The sequence below is a fragment of the Bufo gargarizans genome, chromosome 9, assembly GCF_014858855.1.
Source record: "Bufo gargarizans isolate SCDJY-AF-19 chromosome 9, ASM1485885v1, whole genome shotgun sequence".
NCBI lineage: Eukaryota > Metazoa > Chordata > Amphibia > Anura > Bufonidae > Bufo > Bufo gargarizans.
Genome location: NC_058088.1, coordinates 186,361,944 through 186,384,453, shown reverse-complemented (window position 1 = coordinate 186,384,453; position 22,510 = coordinate 186,361,944). Strand labels below are relative to the sequence as shown.

Below are 22,510 nucleotides of genomic sequence, written 5' to 3'. Positions count from 1 at the left end.
CTTTGCGCCACCTCCCCAGCTATTTGAGACTGTGCCCGCTGACACCGGCTGTACACACACATGGCATCGTGAAGCCCGCCAGGGCCTCCTGTTGACCCAACCAAATAGAGATCCACAGCTGTCACCGCAGATTCATAATGCCTCTGCGCAGAGAGTAGACACTGCTCCGTCACACACCCAACTCGTGGAAACCAGCTATTTATAAGTGTTCATTAAAGAGACACTTAAGGAATACAATTTATTCCGAGAGGCACTTGAAGGCTCCTTTCTGACCACAGTTATTGGTTACATAGGGAGAGGTAGAGAAAATTAGTATTCTAGCGGCTAGCCTGTATTGCGATGCACCCATCGGTTTCTGTTAGCAAAATGTTGGAGAATTTGCATCCTTTCACATATGTTTGACAGGTTAAGATCTGGTAACCTAGGCTGATAAAATTGCCAAATGCTACATATACTATACACATATTTAAAATTATATTCAAAAAAATATTGCAGCTTTATACACCATATGTTATTTTTTTTTGTTCATACAGTTTGGGAAGAAAATAAATTCATGCCTCAAAATTGTGTTTAAAGTATCATAAATGAGCGCTCATAATTTAATTAGTTAGAGTCACATTCCCTATATTCCGTATTTTAGCTTATCCATGTACAAGTATACACCGTAAAGCAAATTATCTACAGGATGGGGAAAGTCCAGGAGTAAAGCTGGACATACACGCTGGCTGGACGAACGTCCGCAATTTCAGCAGGGACCGGACGCTGGTGGTGCCCAGACTATCCCCCCCAACAGCAGATATCCGGGCAAACTGCTATCCGAGATGTATGGTCACCTTACACCCACCCAGGGGACTAACCTAGGAGTCAGAATTACATCTTTTTTCTTTTTTTTTTGCATTCATATTAATATAAATTACAAATTCATCAAAATGATGACAAACAACAGCAACACAAGCCTGAAGTGAGAAGTTTTGCTCCCGGTTGTAACTATCTGCAGACCATCCGGACAACCTTTGGATGGTGCTCTAACAGTAACAGACTAGCCCCATAAAGAATAGCGCTATACGAGTTCCTTGGAAAATCTTGCCAAACGCAGCAGGACCGTCCCACTGTAACCCTAGACTTTAGTTTAGAGATGCTTTACATTTTCACAGACGAAAAGAAAAGCAGAAGGAGCCGCGTCCTGGATCAACAGCTGAGAAGCTTGTGTACAAGACACAGGCACCTGCTTCTTGAGATTTTAATTGCTGCCTCTAGGAGCGCTAAAATCCCAGACATACTGATTTCACTGAGTACAACGCCAATGTCACATGAGTGTAATACAGCAAATACTGGCCTGACCACGGGTCTGGTCACCCAAACCAACAGCATCGTACAGTAGGTCCTTATGATGCTGTTAGTACGGACGTTCACCTACGGTCAGGCTGGGATTTGCCAGCCATATTATGAGTGCAGAAATGCGCCCGTATTATGCCTGTGTGAAGCTGGCTTTATACAAAAGGACATATATATATATATATAAAAAAAGAGAAAAGTTATGGCAGCACCGTCTTTGGTGAAAACAGATGAAGGGTGCAATGGCCCAATGTGGATACAAGCCAATCCAGATAAACAAAAAAATGTAAAAACGGGCAGCACTCCATGAATAAAAATAGAAAAAATACTTTATTTACCCATAAGGATCATGCGACGTTTCGGCTCTAAACAGGAGCCTTCCCCAAGCTTTTTTTTTTTTTTTATATATTATATATACTCACTCACATTGTATCTCTGCTTGAAAAAGGCTCATTTCAGAGCCGAAACGTTGCACTGGATGGTTGAATAAAGGAATCACTATTTTATTCTACTGGAGTGCCGTCCATTTTCTGGATATATAATATTATGCAACCTCCAACATACCTATATATACCTTCTAATATCATATAGAGGCATAAAGAGATTTTCTGTGATTGTAGATACAGACCCTGATGAAGCTTGTACATGGATGCCATGTCACTTGCTCTTAGGCTGCATGCGCACAGCTCTGCACTATACATGAGGACCAGGGGTATGTTCACACACAGCAGATTGGTTGCAGAAATTCCAGCACTGAAAATCTGTTTTATGCAACTGAGATAACTGGGAGAGTCGGAAATATCTGTAACAAATCTCGCACGTAAGAACAGATCTATTGCATCTAGGTCTGTTTCTATTGCCGACCTGTAAAGGAACATGTATAGCTAATATATAGAAGGCTCCTCCGCTCGCTCACCTCTACCGTCTGAAGATGAAAGCCGCATCCAGCACAGTGTTGGGCAGTCCGCAGGATCACACGCTGTAAATAATGGATGGCCTGAAGGTCCAGTAATTCCAGCTGCAGATCCGATATGCCGTGCAGACCTGCAAGAAAACAAAAATAAGCATAAGGCCCCATGCACACAACCGTATTTTTGCTTCGCATCCAATGCGGACCCATTCGCAAGAAAACATGGACAGCACGCCACACCATGCGCTTGTCCGTATCCGTATGTTCGTTCCGCCATCCCGCAAAAAAAATATAGATCATGTCCATTCCGCGGACAAGAATAGGGATTTTTAACATAATGTGGGACCCACACGGCAAGATCCGATATTTGTGAAAATAGATACATTCGTCTGCATGGGTTTACAGTTCGCTGTGTAAAAAATAGATAATTTATGGTGAAACGCCCAAAATCTAGTTCTGGGTGACCTACAAATATGCTTTCTAGCTGATCCTAAAAGAGATATGTGAGCCTCAAGTGTCTGTCGCCCATCCATTAGATAGGTGATAAATGCTAGAAGGCATCTATTGAGACCCCACTGATCACCAAAACATGGGGTGACAGATGCTTCAGGCTGAATTCCCCTTTCCCATATTTGCTGTCAATGAGTGCAGCGAATGTTCAGTATTAATACAACATGGATGTATATAAATTACAACTGAAAAGCCCCCAAAAATCAGCTCCTGGAGGGAACCACAAAGACCTAGCCTAGTGGGGCGAAATTTGTATTATTTATCCAAAGATGGATTCATTAGTAATAAGTAGCTTCTGCCAACATCAGTGACGTAAAAATATTATTTTTCTACTATATACAGAAAAAAAAAAAAAAGCCTAAATCTAAGGCTTGGTTCACACACTGCACCGCGGTGCAGCATAAAGCGGCACAACTACCGCATCCCAAGGAACACGTGGCTTTGTCCAGGTCCCTACATGCAGTTTTTATTGCTGAGATTTTCCCCTTTATCCTCTGCACAGTAGATGAAGACAGTTTCTCAACAGTAAAAAAAAAAAATATATATATAAATAATTGCTGAAAAACTGCACTAAAATGCAATCATGTGAAAAAGCAAAAGGCACAAAAAACAAATAACAGAACATTTATGCAATCAATTCATAACTTTATAAAAATCAATCCATAATTAATAAATTACCGTAAAACGGAATGAATCACATTCTAACAAACAGAACATAATTTAAAAAAACACATTATTCACCAAATGGCTACGGATCGGTTCCTCCATATTTTTTTTTTATTACCTATATGATGTGAACAGCCCCTAAATACTGAAGAGCCGATGATCTACCAGAAATACACCTGAATAATACAGAACATATACCCTGAATACTCACATATTCCTGCGTCTGCTGGGTCTGAATTCATACTACATTACAGACAAGGCATGAGGGGCTATAGCATTGTGCTAAGTGGGGCTCCAAACAAGGTATTAGAAAATGTGCAGGCTCAGAACTTTTTTAGGATACGGTTTCACAATCCTCTGATGGAATACCAAGGGCCTCCTCTTAAGGATCATTAATAGAAAGCTCCCGGTCATCTTAGATGAGAGATGGAAATGTTGCTGTACCTTTCCTTGGACATAGGCTTGAGATTTCTCCATGGGTCTAATGCAGAGCTTCAGAAAAGCATGGCAGCTCTCAGATTGTGTCCTTCTCTGCACTGTGTTAGACGCTCAATAATCAAATAACCCCAAAGTGAAATAAACAACATGATACGGGCTAGAAACTGGATAGTATTCATGTTAAATGGTGTCATACAAAACACAGAGAGGTTGCCAACACTGGTCAATATTATAGCAGTGATGATGTCTACTGTAACTTTGGAGATAGAGATGTACACCGATCAGCCAGAACATTAAAAATCACCCAGTAAAATAATAGACAGCCACACTTCAACTGAAATCAGAGACCTGGATAGCCTTAAATCATTTATTTAAAAATATGAAAATGTCCCTGAAACAATGTTATTCCGAATGCATGTAACCTAAACTAAACATAAAATAAAACACTAGATCTTTATCTTTTCATCAATGTGCAACTTGGCTATGTATATTCCTGCACAAGTGTGCGCTGTAGTATTAATACTATCTTGATGGTCGCTAATGGTTACTCTAGCTCAGAATATAATATAGCCACTGAGCACATATGGTCATCAAACATCCACACGATATATGATGGACGATAACATCACACAATATATACGGTATATAGCATCAATTATCTGTATTTAGATCCAGGTGGTCCAGCTCTCCAAATATGTCTCTGCTCCTTAATAGGGGCTTGAGGGTTCTGAATGCCGTTTGTATTTAGTCCACAGTCACCTTCAAATTACTGCCATTTCTCCTTTAATAATACAGACATTAATCCTTTGATATGTTTGCTGTTAACAGCATTCGTGTACTCACTCGTTGGTGGGTAGTGGCGTCCCACGTGAACTTACTGCTGGTTACCACTTACCTCCACCATGCGGTTAAAACTTGGCGTCCAGCGTGATAAAAGGGATCGCAACCACTTATTCAAAGGATCTCAAAGTTCATATAGCTATAGGCAAATGATCAAGGGAGCGCTCCACTTTTTGCTTTTATTTCTCCACTGTCTGTCGTATTTTCCCTGGCAGGATAATCAATGTCTTTTTATAGGTTTTAAAGGAGATGTCCTGGTCAAACTATCACACCAAACGCGTTTCGGAGTCCCTCCAACTCCTTCCTCAGTATCTATCTAACAGCTATATGTCTATCTCTGTATCTATCCATATTTGTCTATCTATCTATCAATCTGTCTATCTATCTCATATCTATTTGTCTATATCTCATATCTGTCTATCTATCTTATATCTGTCTATCTATGAATCTGTCTATCTATGAATCTATCTCATATCTATCTGTCTATATCCAATATCTGTCTATCTATCTCATATCTGTCTATGTATCAATCTGTCTATCTAGGACAGGTCATATCTATTTGTCTATATCTAATATCTGTCTATATATCTCATATCTATCTGTCTATCAATATTTGTCTATATCTCATATCTGTCTATCAATATTTGTCTATATCTCATATCTGTCTATCAATCTGTCTGTCTATCTAGCTCATATCTATCTATCTGCTATCTCTCTCATATCTGTCTGATATCTATCTCATATCTTTCTATCTGATATCTATCTGATATCTCTCTCATATCTGTCTGATATCTATCTCATATCTCTCTCATATCTGTCTATCTGCTATCTCTCTCATATCTGTCTATCTGCTATCTCTCTCATATCTGTCTATCTGCTATCTCTCTCATATCTGTCTATCTGCTATCTCTCTCATATCTTTCTATCTGATATCTATCTCATATCTTTCTATCTGATATCTATCTCATATCTTTCTATCTGCTATCTATCTCATATCTTTCTATCTGATATCTATCTCATATCTTTCTATCTGCTATCTATCTCATATCTTTCTATCTGCTATCTATCTCATATCTTTCTATCTGCTATCTATCTCATATCTTTCTATCTGCTATCTATCTCATATCTTTCTATCTGCTATCTATCTCATATCTTTCTATCTGCTATCTATCTCATATCTTTCTATCTGCTATCTATCTCATATCTTTCTATCTGCTATCTATCTCATATCTTTCTATCTGCTATCTATCTCATATCTTTCTATCTGATATCTATCTCATATCTTTCTATCTGATATCTATCTCATATCTTTCTATCTGAATCTATCTCATATCTGTCTATCTAATTGATTTTAAATAGATAGGTAGATCTGCAATAAACCTTCAGGCTCCCGCACTAAGCACTAAGGATTTGGTGACAGCTCAGTCCGTCTCCCCTCAGTAGATAACACAGAAGGACACATCAATGCCACCTAATTGTTCAGTTATTTTTACTTGTGAAGACCTGAAAGTGTTGGGTTTCTGTGGACAGTTATGGGAATGGAGTCCTTCCTTAACAGGAGTGCAGTTGTGCTGAGGGAGCAGAAAGTCCTCTATATAAACCCCTTCAGGCGGCTCCTCACCAGTAACCTCTTGGTAAGTTCTGCCTCCAGACTGGGATACCAGCTGCTGTCCATTCACTTCTATAACCCGACTTTATCTCCATTTCTCTACAGGGGCAGAGAAGATCATTTTCATCAAGAGCAGCACCAAGAGGTGAGCAGAGCGCAAACTGATTACATACGATACACTCATTTTACGTAACACAAGGCTAGGCTTTACCAACAACATATTCATCTGATGCTACTCCCATGAACAACTTAACTACACGTCCTTTTCTGCTATACTTACTATTAAAATTCAGCTTAAAGGGGTTGGCTTTATAACCTATTCCCCAAATTATCTGTATAGGACCACTGCTCAGTTCAGGTCTACGGCACTGCAAGAAATACCCAAGCGTCATAGCCCCATAGACAGTGAATGGTGCTTTACACTGATGCACATTCATACAGGAGGCTCAGGGACCCCTATAATCATGATCAGTTGGGGGTCCCAACCCCTTTAAGTGCTTCTCTATGGATGCAGGATACATAGAACTATACATAGGTTATCCACACCTGACAACATGTAGTGCTGTAACTGCTGTAATTCAGCCCTTGTATAATGAATTCTGACTCAATTGTGCAGGGGATTCATGACTAATCTGTTACTTGATAATAAATATAGAACGAGGATCCAGCATTTCACTGCAGTGATTTCAATGTGAACAGTGTAATGCCTTCTGTCACCTGTGGTGGCGCCAGAGAAAAAATTAAAAACTTGCTGCTGGGTTCTTTCACAGATTGCAGCTGAGTGTAGAGAGACCTAGTGGCAGGACACCCTGAAATCAGCTTATCGTAAGGAAAATGTAAACATACTAACGAATCTACCAGATATACAGTAAAACTTTTGGCAAGAAAATACATCTTGCCTGTGCTTTTGATTTGCTTGGGCAACTAAATGTCACCATGTGCTTGGACGACATGGTCATTTCTGTAAAAACCATGATGCACTGCTTGCTTAGTCATGACACGATTCTGTGGGTAGCAGACTGTGAACAGCCAATAGTCACACGTAGCTTGTATTTTGACATTTCTGACAGACTGCCTCAGCCATGTCGGGAGAGGGTGAATTGTCGGTTTTTGGGGAGGCCGCCCCCTTCCTGCGGAAATCAGAAAAAGAAAGATTGGAGGCTCAGAACAAGCCTTTCGATGCCAAGAATACTTGCTTTGTGGAAGACCCCAAAGAGCTGTATATAAAAGGTATCATCACCGCCCGCGACAGTGGTAAAGTCACTGTGAAGACTGATGATGGAAAGGTAATCATTATACTTACTAAGTTATGGCATAAAGGTGGATTGGCTGCCAATAAAGAATATCTCCATGATAAGTGGGGTTTGGGTAGAGATACTTCCAGCCTCCTTAATAACTTGGACTTGAAGTAAATATCAATTCCTAAACTTTCACCTCAACCAACCTCTTGTTCTTTCCAGGAAGTAACTGTGAAAGACACTCAGGTTTACCCTCAAAACCCTCCCAAGTTTGACAAGATTGAGGACATGGCGATGCTGACCCACCTGAATGAGGCGTCTGTGCTGTATAACCTCAAAGAGCGTTACGCAGCCTGGATGATCTACGTAAGTCTTAGCAAACATCACAAAAACCATCACATGTTGATAAGTATTGCCCTGTATTTGAGACGATAAACTTTACTGTGTAATTTCAGACCTACTCCGGCCTTTTCTGCGTCACTGTCAACCCCTACAAATGGCTGCCAGTGTACAACCCCGAAGTGGTTAATGGCTACAGAGGAAAGAAGCGTATGGAAGCCCCACCACACATCTTCTCCATCTCTGATAACGCCTATCAGTTCATGTTAACAAGTCAGTATTCATTACTTAACTTTCTCCAGTATTTTTTCTCCGGAATCGTCTGCTCGATTACTTAGATTTTGCTTTCTTTCCAAACTTCAGACCGTGAAAACCAGTCTATCCTGATTACGTAAGTATACAATCTAGAATATTCCAATATAAACGTTCTTATACTTGTCGCCATGTTTTACTGACATTTTATTCCGTTGCAACCAGCGGAGAATCTGGGGCTGGAAAGACTGTGAACACCAAGCGTGTCATCCAATACTTTGCAACAATTGCAGCTGTTGGGGATTCAGCAAAGAAGAAGGAGCAAAGCAACAGCTTGAAGGTGAACATCTATACAAGCGTGTAGTAAACATGTACATCTCATAATCTGAAGTACCATTCAACTTAAATATTCCTTCCCATTTTTAGGGAACTCTGGAAGATCAAATCATTCAGGCTAACCCTCTGCTGGAAGCCTTTGGTAACGCCAAAACTGTGAGAAATGACAACTCATCTCGTTTTGTAAGTATTACAAATTTAAAAAATTTCTTCTACAATTTCCCACAACGTGTATATTAAAAGAAGCACTCTCCTCACAATCCTTAGGGTAAATTCATCAGAATCCACTTCGGAACCACAGGAAAATTGTCTTCTGCTGACATTGAGACTTGTAAGTTTTAGATTCAACACTCATTTTAGTCAGTTTCGTCTTCTTACCATCATTTAACGATAATATTACTCATCTACAGACCTGCTGGAAAAGTCCAGAGTGACATTCCAGCTTTCAGCTGAGAGAAGCTACCACATCTTCTACCAGATCCTGACCAACAAGAAGCCAGAAGTTGTTGGTAACTATCCTGCTTTACTATGCATGGGGATCAATCTGTGGCATCTATAGCATATAGCAGTTGCTCAGTATTAATTTCATTCTCCAGAAATGCTTCTCCTTACTACAAACCCATACGACTACTCCTTCATCAGCCAAGGTGAAATTGCTGTGAAGAGTATTGATGACGAAGAGGAGTTGATGGCTACAGACGTAAGTCATATCCCTAGGAATCTTTTTGTATTGTTAGAAGTTCCATAATGTCTATTATTTCGTGAGGTCTGAGCAGATAATGACATGTACATATATATGTGCAGAATGCCATCGACGTCCTGGGCTTCACACACGAGGAAAAGCTTGGCATCTACAAGATGACTGGAGCAGTCATGCACCACGGGAACATGAGATTTAAGCAAAAGCAAAGAGAGGAGCAGGCTGAACCTGATGGCACTGAAGGTAACTAACTATTGTTCTTTAGTCTTGCAAATACCCTGAAGAAGTCTCCGTAGAGCGTACTGTATATCCAACTTGCATGTTCGTTGTCTACATTGCCCCAGGAAATTATTAAGCTGTGTTTCATTTGTAGTTGCTGATAAAATTGGCTACTTGATGGGTCTGAACTCTGCTGATCTTCTGAAGGCTTTGTGCTACCCAAGGGTCAAAGTCGGTAATGAATATGTCACCAAGGGACAAACCGTTCAACAGGTAAACAGTTTTAGAGGCGGCAGTTAAATATATAATATTACAATCAGCGGTTCTGGAATTTATGCAAGAATTGTTCTTGTTCCTAGGTTTACAACGCCATCGGTGCCATCAGTAAGTCTACCTTTGAGAAGCTTTTCTTTTGGATGGTCACCCGTATCAACCAACAGCTGGACACTAAACAACCAAGACAGTACTTCATTGGTGTGCTGGATATTGCTGGCTTTGAGATCTTTGACGTAAGCAGAATTATAACATGGTCGATGGTTTCTGTTTTCCAATATACAACAGTTTCTAAACTCTACTCTTCATTGACTTTTCTAGTACAACAGTCTAGAACAGCTCTGCATTAACTTCACCAATGAGAAGCTGCAACAGTTCTTCAACCATCACATGTTCGTCCTGGAACAAGAAGAGTACAAGAAGGAAGGAATCGAGTGGGAATTCATTGACTTTGGTATGGATCTGGCTGCTTGCATTGAGCTCATTGAGAAGGTTGGTTCTGGTTCTAACAATTCACAGCACATAAACATAAGGAATCGGAGATGGGTGACTAACAACCTACCGCTTTCTCCTTATAGCCCATGGGTATCTTCTCAATCCTGGAAGAAGAGTGCATGTTCCCCAAGGCTACTGACACCTCCTTCAAAAACAAGCTGTATGACCAGCATCTTGGCAAGTGCAAGAACTTTGAGAAGCCCAAGCCTGGTAAAGGAAAGGCAGAAGCTCACTTCTCCTTGGTGCATTATGCTGGTACTGTGGATTACAACATTACTGGCTGGCTGGAGAAGAACAAGGACCCACTGAACGAGACTGTGATTGGCCTCTACCAGAAATCTTCAGTGAAACTCCTGTCCTTCCTCTACTCCAGTTACGCCGCAGCTGATGGTAAGTGTTATACAGATGATGTCTTTATCTATAATCATAAGAACAGTTGTTTAATATCCTTTTTATTTTCTTAGCCGCAAGTGAAGGTGGAAAAGGAAAGAAAAAGAAGGGTTCTTCTTTCCAGACTGTCTCTGCCCTGTTCAGAGTAAGAATGCTAGGTGTTCTCTAGTATATGGTTCCTTTCTCTTTATGTAACTACTGTACATTTTATATATTACACATATTTCATTCCACAGGAAAATCTGAACAAGCTGATGACTAACCTGAGGAGCACTCATCCTCACTTTGTGCGTTGTCTGATTCCCAATGAGACCAAGACTCCAGGTATAATCACTGCCATGGAATACTGAATACCTGTTCTCATGCTTACAATCTAGTTAATAATGATCTCCATTGCTTCCTTTGCAGGTACCATGGAGAATCATCTGATCATCCACCAGCTGAGATGTAACGGTGTGCTGGAGGGTATTAGAATCTGCAGAAAGGGATTCCCCAGCAGGATCCTCTATGCTGACTTCAAACAACGGTAAATACTTCATTTTTCCCTTGAGTTATCCATTTCTTGGTACAGGGGGTTCCCATCTGGGCAATCTCCTCTTTTAATAATTGGTTGCAACAAGTATATCAGAATGGGCAATGCTGTTTGCAGTTGATATTTGCTCTGGCTCATAACAATAACTATGGAGATGGTATTCTGTAGAAGGAAATCTTTAGCAATATACGGAACTCCCCTCTTTGAGCTCAAACTCACAGCTTTATTTTCTCCATGACTGTCTTCAGTTACAAGGTTCTCAATGCTAGTGCAATCCCAGATGGTCAATTCATTGACAGCAAGAAGGCCGCTGAGAAGCTACTTGGCTCTATTGATGTGGATCATAGCCAGTACAAGTTTGGTCACACTAAGGTAAGAAAATAAATGTGAAATAATGTAAATATCTTTGAAAGGGAGAACAAAAGAGTTACTTACAGTTAAATCCTTTAGGTTTTCTTCAAAGCTGGTCTCCTGGGTACTCTGGAAGAAATGAGAGATGACAAGTTGGCACAACTTATCACTCGTACTCAGGCTTTGTGCAGAGGTTTCTTAATGAGAATTGAATTCAAGAAAATGGTGGAGAGAAGGTATTTACAGTTAAACCTTACATTTCAATATAAAGTATGAATAAACGTGGTCAACATTTTATCTTACCCAATACATATTGTCTTTTTTCTCTCCTAGGGACGCAATCTTTATCATCCAGTACAACGTCAGGTCATTCATGAATGTGAAGCACTGGCCATGGATGAAGTTGTACTTTAAGATCAAACCTCTCCTGAAGAGTGCCGAGACTGAAAAGGAGATGGCCAACATAAAGGAAGTGTTCGAGAAGACCAAAGAAGCCCTTACTAAGTCCGATGCAAGGAGGAAAGAACTGGAAGAGAAAATGGTTGTTCTGCTTCAAGAAAAGAATGACTTATTGCTGCAAGTGCAATCCGTAAGAGGATCTTCTAAACAAGCTTATTTTACATGAAATTATTTTAAATGTAATATTTCAATAGTACAAAACTTTCAATTCCATAGGAAGGAGAGAACTTGACTGATGCAGAAGAGAGGTGTGAAGGTCTCATTAAGAACAAAATCAATCTGGAAGCCAAAATAAAGGAAATCACAGAAAGGCTTGAAGATGAGGAGGAAAGCAATGCTGAACTGACGGCCAAGAAGAGGAAACTTGAAGATGAGTGCTCTGAACTGAAGAAAGACATTGATGACCTAGAGCTTACTCTGGCCAAAGTCGAGAAGGAAAAGCATGCCACTGAAAACAAGGTGAAGGATTTTACTAAGTTTCTAAAGCCATGGCATTTCATTTACAAGAAATACAATTTCTTTAAATAATTGATCCTGTTTTCTTAGGTTAAAAACCTTACTGAAGAATTGGCCGGATTGGATGAGAACATTTCAAAGATTACCAAAGAGAAGAAAGCTCTCCAGGAGGCTCACCAGCAAACGCTTGATGACCTGCAGGCTGAGGAGGACAAAGTTAGCTCTCTGACCAAAGCCAAAACTAAACTGGAACAACAAGTAGATGATGTAAGTATCCCTACTGGTAATGTATAAAATATAATATAATGAACCTCAAAAGCATACAATAATAATATATATCTGTTTAGTTGGAAGGGTCCTTGGAACAAGAGAAGAAACTACGTCTTGACCTTGAAAGAGCCAAGAGAAAGCTTGAAGGTGATCTGAAGCTAGCTCAAGAAACAATTATGGATCTAGAAAATGAGAAACAGCAAAGTGAAGAAAAAATTAAGAAGTTAGTATATTCAATCATCTATATCTAGAAATTTATTTTATCAAAATTATTTTACTGACAAATATCTATTTACAAATAAAGGAAGGACTTTGAGCTAAGCCAGCTACAAGCAAAGATTGAAGATGAGCAGTCCCTGAGTTCTCAACTGCAGAAAAAGATCAAGGAGCTGCAGGTATATTGACATCATGGGGAAGTGATGTCTTGGCTCCTGGTAATCGGCTGGATTGTATTTTAATATTTCATTATTTTGTACTAGGCCCGTATTGAAGAGGTGGAGGAAGAGATTGAAGCTGAGCGTGCTGCTCGGGCCAGGGTTGAGAAGCAAAGGTCTGACTTGTCCAGAGAACTTGAGGAAATCAGTGAACGGCTTGAAGAAGCTGGAGGAGCAACCTCAGCTCAGATTGAATTGAACAAGAAGCGTGAGGCAGAGTTCCAGAAACTGAGACGTGACTTGGAAGAGTCCACCCTCCAGAATGAAGCCACCTCTGCGGCCCTGCGCAAGAAGCATGCCGACAGCGTCTCTGAACTTGGAGAACAGATTGATAATCTCCAGAGAGTTAAACAGAAGCTGGAAAAGGAGAAGAGCGAGCTGAAGATGGAAATTGATGACCTTGCTAGCAACTTGGAAAATGTCTCAAAATCTAAGGTACTAGAATCATCCTCTAGAAATATGTTAGTCTATGTACTATTTAAATTCTCACAAAAATAATACTGGGACTTATCCTTACAGGCCAACCTTGAAAAAGTGAGCCGTGTCCTTGAAGACCAACTCAGTGAAATTAAGGCTAAAGATGATGAGCACCAGCGTATTATCAATGACCTCACAGCCCAAAGAGCACGTTTCCAGACTGAAAATGGTACATCACCACCTTATGTATCAACTTTACTCCACAACACGTCTTTTTTTGTGATCCTATATTTTATTTTTTTTCAAACTGGCAGGAAGCTTCAATATAGTTTATACAGTTTCCATGTTATTTTATATCAGGTGAGCAATCCCGTCAACTAGAGGAAAAAGACGCTCTGGTGTCTCAACTGACCAGAGGAAAACAAGGTTTCACACAGCAGATTGAAGAACTCAAGAGGCAGCTGGAAGAGGAAACCAAGGTATAAGAAATGAACATGTGGTTGCCCTATAACTTTTTAAGGTGCCTAAACATCGAATAAGTTCATAAGGACCTTATTAACAATACTCTATCATTTGAAGTGATTTTGACTGTCCACAGTCAATTGTTTGATTTGCATTCAACCTTTTCGAAATTGAATGCGGTTTAATAAATGAAGGCATTCTTTGCATTCACAGGCCAAGAATGCCCTTGCTCATGCTCTGCAATCTTCCCGCCATGACTGCGATTTGCTCCGTGAACAATATGAGGAGGAGCAAGAGGCAAAGGCCGAGTTCCAAAGAGCTTTGTCCAAGGCCAATGGTGAAGTGGCCCAATGGAGAACCAAATATGAAACTGATGCCATTCAGCGCACAGAAGAGCTGGAAGAAGCCAAGTATGACCCAATATATGTCATGTAGACAGAAACAATGGTGTGTAGGAAGAATAACTCACCTTCTCACTATTCATCTACAGGAAAAAGCTTGCACAGCGTCTCCAAGATGCAGAGGAGCAAGTAGAAGCTGTTAACTCCAAATGTGCCTCCCTGGAGAAGACCAAACAGAGGCTGCAGGCTGAAGTTGAGGACCTGATGGTTGATGTTGAGAGGGCAAATAGCGCAGCTGCTGCTCTTGATAAGAAGCAAAGGAACTTTGACAAGGTAAGATCTCCTTATAATATTACCAGGTTCAATGGAAAACACTCTTGGTTTATTTTTATCAGAATACGAGATTGTGATTAAATGGCCATCTTTGTGCAGGTCCTTGTTGAATGGAAGCAGAAGTTTGAAGAGGGTCAGGCTGAGTTGGAGGCAGCTCAGAAAGAAGCTCGAGGTCTGAGCACAGAGATCTTCAAGCTGAAGAACGCCTACGAGGAATCTTTAGAACAAGTTGAAACCTTGAAACGTGAAAACAAGAACCTGCAGCGTAAGCACTTTACATCGCATTTCTTTACATTGCGGTTGGCCCTAGTGGTACCAGTCGCACCCACTTTAAAGGGAACCTGTCATGTGGATATTTGATTATAATCTAACTAATTATAATCATTAACTACTAAAAAGTACCTTAGATGTATTCACTTACTGGTGTGACAGATGGTTACCTCATAATATACACACAAAGATGCTGCATGCTGATTTGCGTCCAGCGTGATGTCATTGAGTCCAGCGTATATTTAATTCAGAGCTATAGCCACTCCCCTGGCCACCTGCTGCTGGTTCATATGGAAACAAACTGTCACTCAGCAGCAGGTGGGCGGGGAGAGTCAGGAGCTCATGAATATTCATGACTCATCATTATCAGCTGGAGCTTTTCAATACAAGATGTTGGCAGATTGACTGGGTCAATTAAAGAAAGTGACCCAGCATTGTGCTAAGAGAATCAGTCACTTAGTTAGGACACCATAAAACTGGTGACAGGTTCCCTTGAAGTATTACTTTTATGTATTTTTTAATAAAGCAATACTTAAGTTTTAAAAAGCCATGGTCAAAGCCAGTTCTAATGCAATTAACATTTGCCCATTTTTTTTCAGAGGAGATTTCAGATCTGACCGAACAGGTTGCTGAATCAGGCAAGTCCATCAATGAGCTGGAGAAAGCCAAAAAACAAGTGGAACAGGAGAAGAATGATCTGCAAGCTGCCTTGGAGGAAGCCGAGGTGCTAAATCACGCTGCAAAATTCAAGAGATTTAAAAATGTTCAATAGATCAGAAAAACAATAAAAACCTGTCTATATCCATTTAGGGATCTCTGGAACATGAAGAATCAAAGATACTTCGCATCCAGCTGGAGCTGAACCAGGTGAAATCTGAGGTGGACAGGAAGATTGCAGAGAAAGATGAGGAGATTGATCAGTTGAAGAGGAACAGCCAGAGAGTTATTGATACCATGCAGAGCACATTGGACTCTGAGATCAGGAGCAGGAATGATGCTCTGAGGCTGAAGAAGAAGATGGAAGGAGACCTGAATGAGCTGGAGATTCAGCTCAGCCATGCCAATCGTCAAGCAACAGAGGCACTGAAACAGCTGAGAAATGTGCAAGCACAACTGAAGGTACAACCAGATGTGCCAATCATCGCATGTGCACACCATTCTACATCTCACCGATGTATATGCCTTTTTTCTTATTCTAGTCAAGGACTTTTCTGCAATGATAAAACTAAACATGCCTACTCTTCCTAAAATGTCACCTTCCTTTTTCTTTGACTTTAAGGATGCCCAGCTACAGCTGGATGATGCTATCAGGAGCCAGGAAGACCTAAAAGAACAAGTGGCTGTTGTGGAACGTAGGAACAACCTGCAACAGGCTGAAATTGAGGAGATCCGTTCTGCTCTGGAACAGACAGAAAGGTCCCGTAAGGTGGCAGAGCAGGAACTTCTGGATGCAAGTGAACGCCTTCAGCTTCTTCACTCCCAGGTAAGACTTTCTGTAAGGGTCTTCTTCCTGGGTGCAACATAACATGTGAGCACAAAGGATGATAAGATGTATTCTCTCTGTTAGAACACAAGCCTTATCAACACCAAGAAGAAGTTAGAGAATGATACCAGTCAACTACAGACTGAAGTGGAGGAAGCAATCCAAGAATCTAGGAACGCAGAAGAAAAGGCCAAGAAGGCAATCACTGATGTATGTATTAAATGCTCTATTAAATACATCCACTAGTTATGCTATATAAGAAGCTTTATTTCTGATGTTTCTGCATTTACTTACAGGCTGCTCTGATGGCAGAAGAACTGAAGAAGGAGCAGGACACCAGCGCCCACTTAGAGAGAATGAAGAAGAACCTTGAACAGACAGTGAAGGACCTTCAGCACCGTCTGGATGAAGCAGAACAGCTTGCATTAAAGGGTGGCAAAAAACAGCTCCAGAAACTGGAGGCTAGGGTATGGCTTGTATGTTTCATGTGTATAGAACGGTGTTAAAAAAAAATGTATATATATATATTTTTTTAATAATTACGTTTTTCACAGGTACGTGAATTAGAAAACGAGCTGGAGAATGAACAGAAGCGTGGCACTGAATCAATTAAAGGAGTTCGTAAATATGAAAGAAGAGTGAAGGAGCTGACTTATCAGGTACTGTGGTCTAACTCACATTATCTAAGCTTCTTTATGTGAGAAATATAAAAAATAAAAAAAAACACCAATTATGTATTAATTTTTTTTGTAGACTGAGGAAGACAGGAAAAATGTCTTGAGACTTCAAGATCTGGTAGACAAGCTGCAGCTGAAGGTCAAAGCTTACAAGAGACAGGCTGAGGAATCTGTAAGTAGGAATTAAGGCATCAATCATTTTTACACAAGGAAATAGCCGATTTAAATGTGAATAGGTCGTTTAGTAATTTTTGTAACAAGCGCCTTTTCTAATCATCTACTTCCAGGAGGAACAGGCCAATGCCCACCTGTCCCGCTTCAGAAAAGTCCAGCATGAGTTGGGGGAAGCTGAGGAAAGAGCTGATATTGCCGAGTCCCAAGTGAACAAACTCAGAGCAAAGAGCCGCGACATCGGTGGCAAGGTACAGGACATTACAATGATTTCTATAAAAGTACAAAATGATAATAGTATAAAAATATTAGAAAGATCCATTAATGTGTATTTAATAGTAGGGGAAACATCTACATAGTACAGAAGGATATGCTGATATGTTGTTTGTTTGCCTTTGCAGAAAGACAATGAAGAATGAAGACACCTCGACACAAGGGGATTATGAAATTTGCAAAATGTGAATTTCTTTTCTCTTTAAAACTGTCCCGACATTTCCCTTTACCTTTTCCAATAAACCATTTCTAGCTTTTGACAAATGTTTCGGTCTTGCTTGATTTTGCGGATTTAATATTCTCAGGGGTGGACTGGCAATTTAAAGTGGTCCTTGAAAAAAAAAAAAAATGGCCCATCCAAATTGACAGAAGGTGGGGGGCAACAAGTAGACAAACTCAGCCTTACCTTCTGCAGCGCAGGCCACATGCCTCTTCAACCCTAGGCCTAAGATGCTGGCATCTGTGTGCAGTTTGTACACTGCTTCAAAGGCTTCAGGCCTAGTGGCCTGTTTCTGATGAGGGTGAACGGCGGGGCAGGATGCCATGGGCTACTGTGCCTGTCAGAATTCAATTGTATTACTGACCTGATAATGGTGATTGATACAGTTGAATTCAATGGTGATGACAGGTTCAGATCATTAGGTAACCAATGTCCTGACATGGTCTTGGGTGACCCTCTGGGCATTGACCCACCAAGAAATTTCCCTGTAGGGTCTGTGGCCAGTCCACCCCTGAATATTCCTTTAGGTTCATTGCTCACAGGTATCACTTCTCTGAAAGTTATTGTCTAAGAAGAACATATCAGATGGAGGGTCTTCCATGTTCACAAGTGAAAAATCAGTTCCATCTACTCCATGAGATAAGATGAATGGGCAGAGACAGAAGTTTCTGTAATATTTTATGTGGATATTTTCTTTATTGATCCTGTACCCCCCGTACTTTAATTAAAAGGGTGAAAAAGTTTACATTTGTCCTAAAAAGGCACCCCTTTTGTCTACTCCTCATTCTCTGCAATCTGAAAAACTATACATTTAGTAAAAAGGATGGTCTGCTTGGTCTTGCCCACGAGTGGCATCACTCACATTCATCAGTAGGGCTGGTGGTGCCTGCTCATAACTACTTACCGTCCAAGGTTTCAGATACTGAAAGATGGCTACTAACCATCATTCTTCATATTTGGAGCATTATGGGAGGAGGGCTGGATTACCTGCCAGAAGGTTTTGAGATGCCCCAAGTCTTTCCTTAATTATGGCGTGTATACTACATGAGAAGTGTCTCCAATGTCCCAATGTTTTTAGAAAGAATTACCTTAAGTACTGTACTACCTCCTTATCATCCTGGTCTTACAATAGAAAATACTCCTTTCCCAGTTGCAAGATGTCGTTATCTAAACGAATGGTCAGAAAGGGTTTAACTTTCTTGTCATATTTTTGTATTTCCTGTGCTGGGCAACAACCTGTAATGTCCACTAGGTCCAGGGACCATAAGAGATACCACCTAGCATTCCACATATTTATATCAAATTTAAAGATGTACACCTACCTCCTTCCACATTGTGCTTCACAGTACTTAAGAACATTTATGTTCCTCAGAATTATTTTAGATGGTAGCCTTGCAGGAAAGGTTCTTTGACCAGGTTACTTGTCTTTGAATCACTGCCTCAGAGGACCTGGCTCACCCTAAGACATCTCATCCATTTCAAGCAGCAGCCTGTGCTCAGGTGATGTGATGTCGCATGGACTTCTTGTCACTACATACATAGGACAACCATGTCACAGAAACATTACATTGCGTGTAAAATATGGCTTCCGTTATTTGATTGGAGGAGTCAGTTGTCACGTAGCCCAGACCAACCTGGAGGATCTGTACAAAATTGGCTCATTCACACTTAGGGATCTGTATTAAAGGGGTTGTCCGGTTTAATGATATTGATGAACTAACCTCAGGATAGGTCATCAATATCAGATCAGTAGGAGTCTGACTCCCAGAGCCAGCGCCAATTCGCTATTTGAATAGGCTGCTGCGCTCATGAGTCCTCAGCCATTCAAGTGAATGGAGTGAACAGCTGTAATTGCACTGCATCGCTGCTACAATGGAGATGGCAGACAGGTAAGATAGAAGAGGACGCAACGGTAGGAGTGCCAGAAGTCTGACCACCACAGATCTGACAGTGATGATAGGTCATCAATAACATGAATCCAGACAAAGATCTGCGGCACCCCAGAGCGGGGGGTGTCTGCAAATGGTTTGTTATATACTGTTATGTATTGCAACCAGTATAGCTATATATGGATGGCACAGCCGGTTAATAATCCCTTTATTTCTGTAAAAAAAATAGGTGGTGGCCGGTTCCCTCCCCGAGCTTAGGAATATATAGGAAGCAGTTGTCTCATTTTCCCTCTCCTTAGGCCCAGAAAGATTCAGAGACTAGACATATTTCTGCAAGATCTACAGAAATAGAAAAAGAGAAGAAGATAAAGGAGAACTTAGAATCTGCTTGGCCAATCATAGGAGTCAGCAAGGTAACCTGCTACTGCAGCCGTTCAAACTTTGCTGCTGTGAGGGACACCATTAACACAATCTTCACACTTGGACATGCCCTGGCCAGACATGCCTTCAAAATCCTTTATCCTGCAGTGGACACTACAGCCATTATTGCCAAGGTACTGTTGTCAGCCATAGATTCTACTAAGAGACTTTAACAAGACAGAGTGAGAAGAGGGCCATGACTTCCATCCTTGCTTAAATCCATACATTGCTTTCTGGGAGAGAATTGCACAGTTAGAACTGAGTCTACGATAGTAAAAGGTCTGGTTTTCTGACTCCTACACCATACGTTGGCCACGGCACCCTACGTGCTCTGCACCCCACCTACCATCAGGCAGGAGCCACAGAATCAGAGTGAGCCCCAGGAGAAGAAAGGGTGCGCAACGGTTTGAGGAAAACGACTGTGATTCACTGTGCCAGCCAGAGCCGCCACCACTCCCATCCTCCGCGCCGGCTTCTCCTGGGCTGCTGCAGATCCATAAGTATGAATGAGCCCTTAGGCTGATCAATATATTATGTCGTCTTTATTCATTACTATACGCTTAATACAGCGCCTGGCTTAAATCTAAAAATGCTGCCTACAGCATCGTACAATAAATAGTACGCTTCACCACTCCTTGATGGAAGTATTTCATTGAAATAATATCCAGATACAGTATGTGGCGGTGCAGGAAATTAACATTCCCTTCAGCCGACAACTGTGACCGCCTGTTCCATTTAGTGGCTTGGGAGCACAGACACAAATACCTGGCATAGTCACAAAGAGACATCATTACAGCGAGGCGGCTCCATAGCTGGGGGGTGTTAGGTTCTTGTGACTAATTATCTCACGTACTAAAGGGTAACTCTGCTTTTCACCCTGTGAAAAGTAGAGTTTCTCTGAATCATCTGTGTAAACACCAAATTAATCTGGGCAGTTGCCTGGCAACAAGCCCCGCTGTGACAGGTGACCACCTTGGTTCTCCATTCTCCTGTTGAGAGGGTCTCCTTTATAAAGGAGATTAGAAAATGTGGCTGCTCTCTACGACGGTCACTAAGGAGCCTTAGGCTGCGCCTCTGGCTTTTTACGGTAGCCCAGCTCTTACATGAGAGCTGCACTCCTGCTCTAACGGCCCGAACTGGCAGGAGCGCCGATACCGGTCGTTTAACCCTTTACTGCTGGCAATGGCACCTGCCGCATGTAAGTGCTTACAGAGGGAGCAACCCACGAATGAGATTGCAAGGTGCCAATGGCAGTGCAGGCAGGCAGGCACCTAGTCTAGCGTCTAGGCCTCTCTGGCGCTGCCTGCTGGTGAAAGGCAGTACAGCACTGACATTGAAATGCATTGCACTATAGGAAAAATTGTCCTGCAACTTAAACTCCAGGTTATTGAGGCCCAAAACAGGCTGGTCACTAAGGGGTTAAGCAAGCCCCTTTACATGCACGCTATTGGCAGGCTGAACTTATCGCAGAATGATGTACATTACCATCACACAGGGGCGCGTGCCCACACGATCGCCCATCTGCAATGGCCAGGATAAGAGATAACGCAGATTTCTGCCGTTTAACCCCTTGGACGCCTTCGCTAATAGCGGCCGTCGCATCTAAGGGGCCACCATTTTAAGTGATAATTCAGCGGAAAGATATAGATTAGTGCGCTGCCATAAAAAAAAAATACATGTATGTAAATATAATAGAACCGACTTTTGTGTTAGGTGCGCCCTGATACACCCTGGGAAACGCTCCCGGCGTATACCTAAGGCTACTTTCACACTCGCGTTCGGGGCTCCGCTTGTGAGTTCCGTTTGAAGGCTCTCACAAGCGGCCCCGAATGGATCCGTACTGCCCTAATGCATTCTGAGTGGATGCGGATCCGCTCAGAATCCATCAGTCTGGCACCGTTTGTCCTCCGCTCCGCTCAGCAGGCGGACACCCAAACGCTGGGTGTCCGCCTGGCCGTGCGGAGGCAAACGGATCTGTCCAGACTTACAATGTAACAATGTAAGTCAATGGGGAAGGATCCGTTTGAAGTTGACACAATATGGCTCAATTTTCAAACTGATCCGTCCCCCATTAACTTTCAATGTAAAGTCAAAACTGATCCGTTTTTTTTTACTTTTGTTTATGGTAATGCAAACGGATCCGTTCTGAACGGATCTAAGCGTTAGCATTATAGGTGAGAATCCGTCTGTGCAGATACCAGACCGACCCGAACCTAAACGCAGGTGTGAAAGTAGCCTAAGATGGAGGCCCATGAAGTATCTCATATACAGAGAGGGTACGTCGTCACTCAGGGGGTCTCATGATAAAAGAATGTACAGTATGGGGCGGTATAATTTTTCACTGTATACCGTTGTATGGACTAACGTCATCTACTACGATATTAATTATATCTCCCTGACAAAAAGAGACATTCTTTTGACCTCCGTCAGGCTAATGGTTCCCTATGGACATACTTAGGTGTGCGCGTCGGGAGCACGCGCTAAGCAGAGGCAATCAACGTG

At 41.5% G+C, this 22,510-nt stretch overlaps 1 protein-coding gene across 1 annotated transcript; it reads left to right on the top strand.

Moving 5' to 3' along the window:
• Window positions 1-6,420: 6,420 nt before the first annotated feature.
• LOC122945959 (myosin-4-like) lies at window positions 6,421-17,723 on the top strand. The gene is made up of 40 exons (XM_044305195.1): window positions 6,421-6,453; window positions 7,379-7,594; window positions 7,769-7,912; window positions 8,002-8,158; window positions 8,249-8,276; window positions 8,363-8,477; window positions 8,564-8,656; window positions 8,741-8,804; window positions 8,884-8,982; window positions 9,070-9,173; window positions 9,278-9,416; window positions 9,547-9,665; window positions 9,752-9,901; window positions 9,987-10,157; window positions 10,244-10,550; window positions 10,625-10,695; window positions 10,787-10,874; window positions 10,959-11,076; window positions 11,331-11,454; window positions 11,533-11,669; window positions 11,767-12,022; window positions 12,109-12,351; window positions 12,439-12,615; window positions 12,696-12,841; window positions 12,923-13,013; window positions 13,098-13,487; window positions 13,572-13,698; window positions 13,830-13,948; window positions 14,145-14,341; window positions 14,422-14,605; window positions 14,705-14,870; window positions 15,475-15,599; window positions 15,686-15,994; window positions 16,155-16,358; window positions 16,443-16,568; window positions 16,655-16,825; window positions 16,913-17,017; window positions 17,112-17,207; window positions 17,323-17,457; window positions 17,608-17,723. Exons 2-40 carry the CDS (start codon window positions 7,391-7,393, stop codon window positions 17,623-17,625), a joined length of 5,817 nt encoding a protein of 1,938 aa, XP_044161130.1. The 5' UTR covers window positions 6,421-6,453; window positions 7,379-7,390; the 3' UTR covers window positions 17,626-17,723.
• Window positions 17,724-22,510: the final 4,787 nt, after the last annotated feature.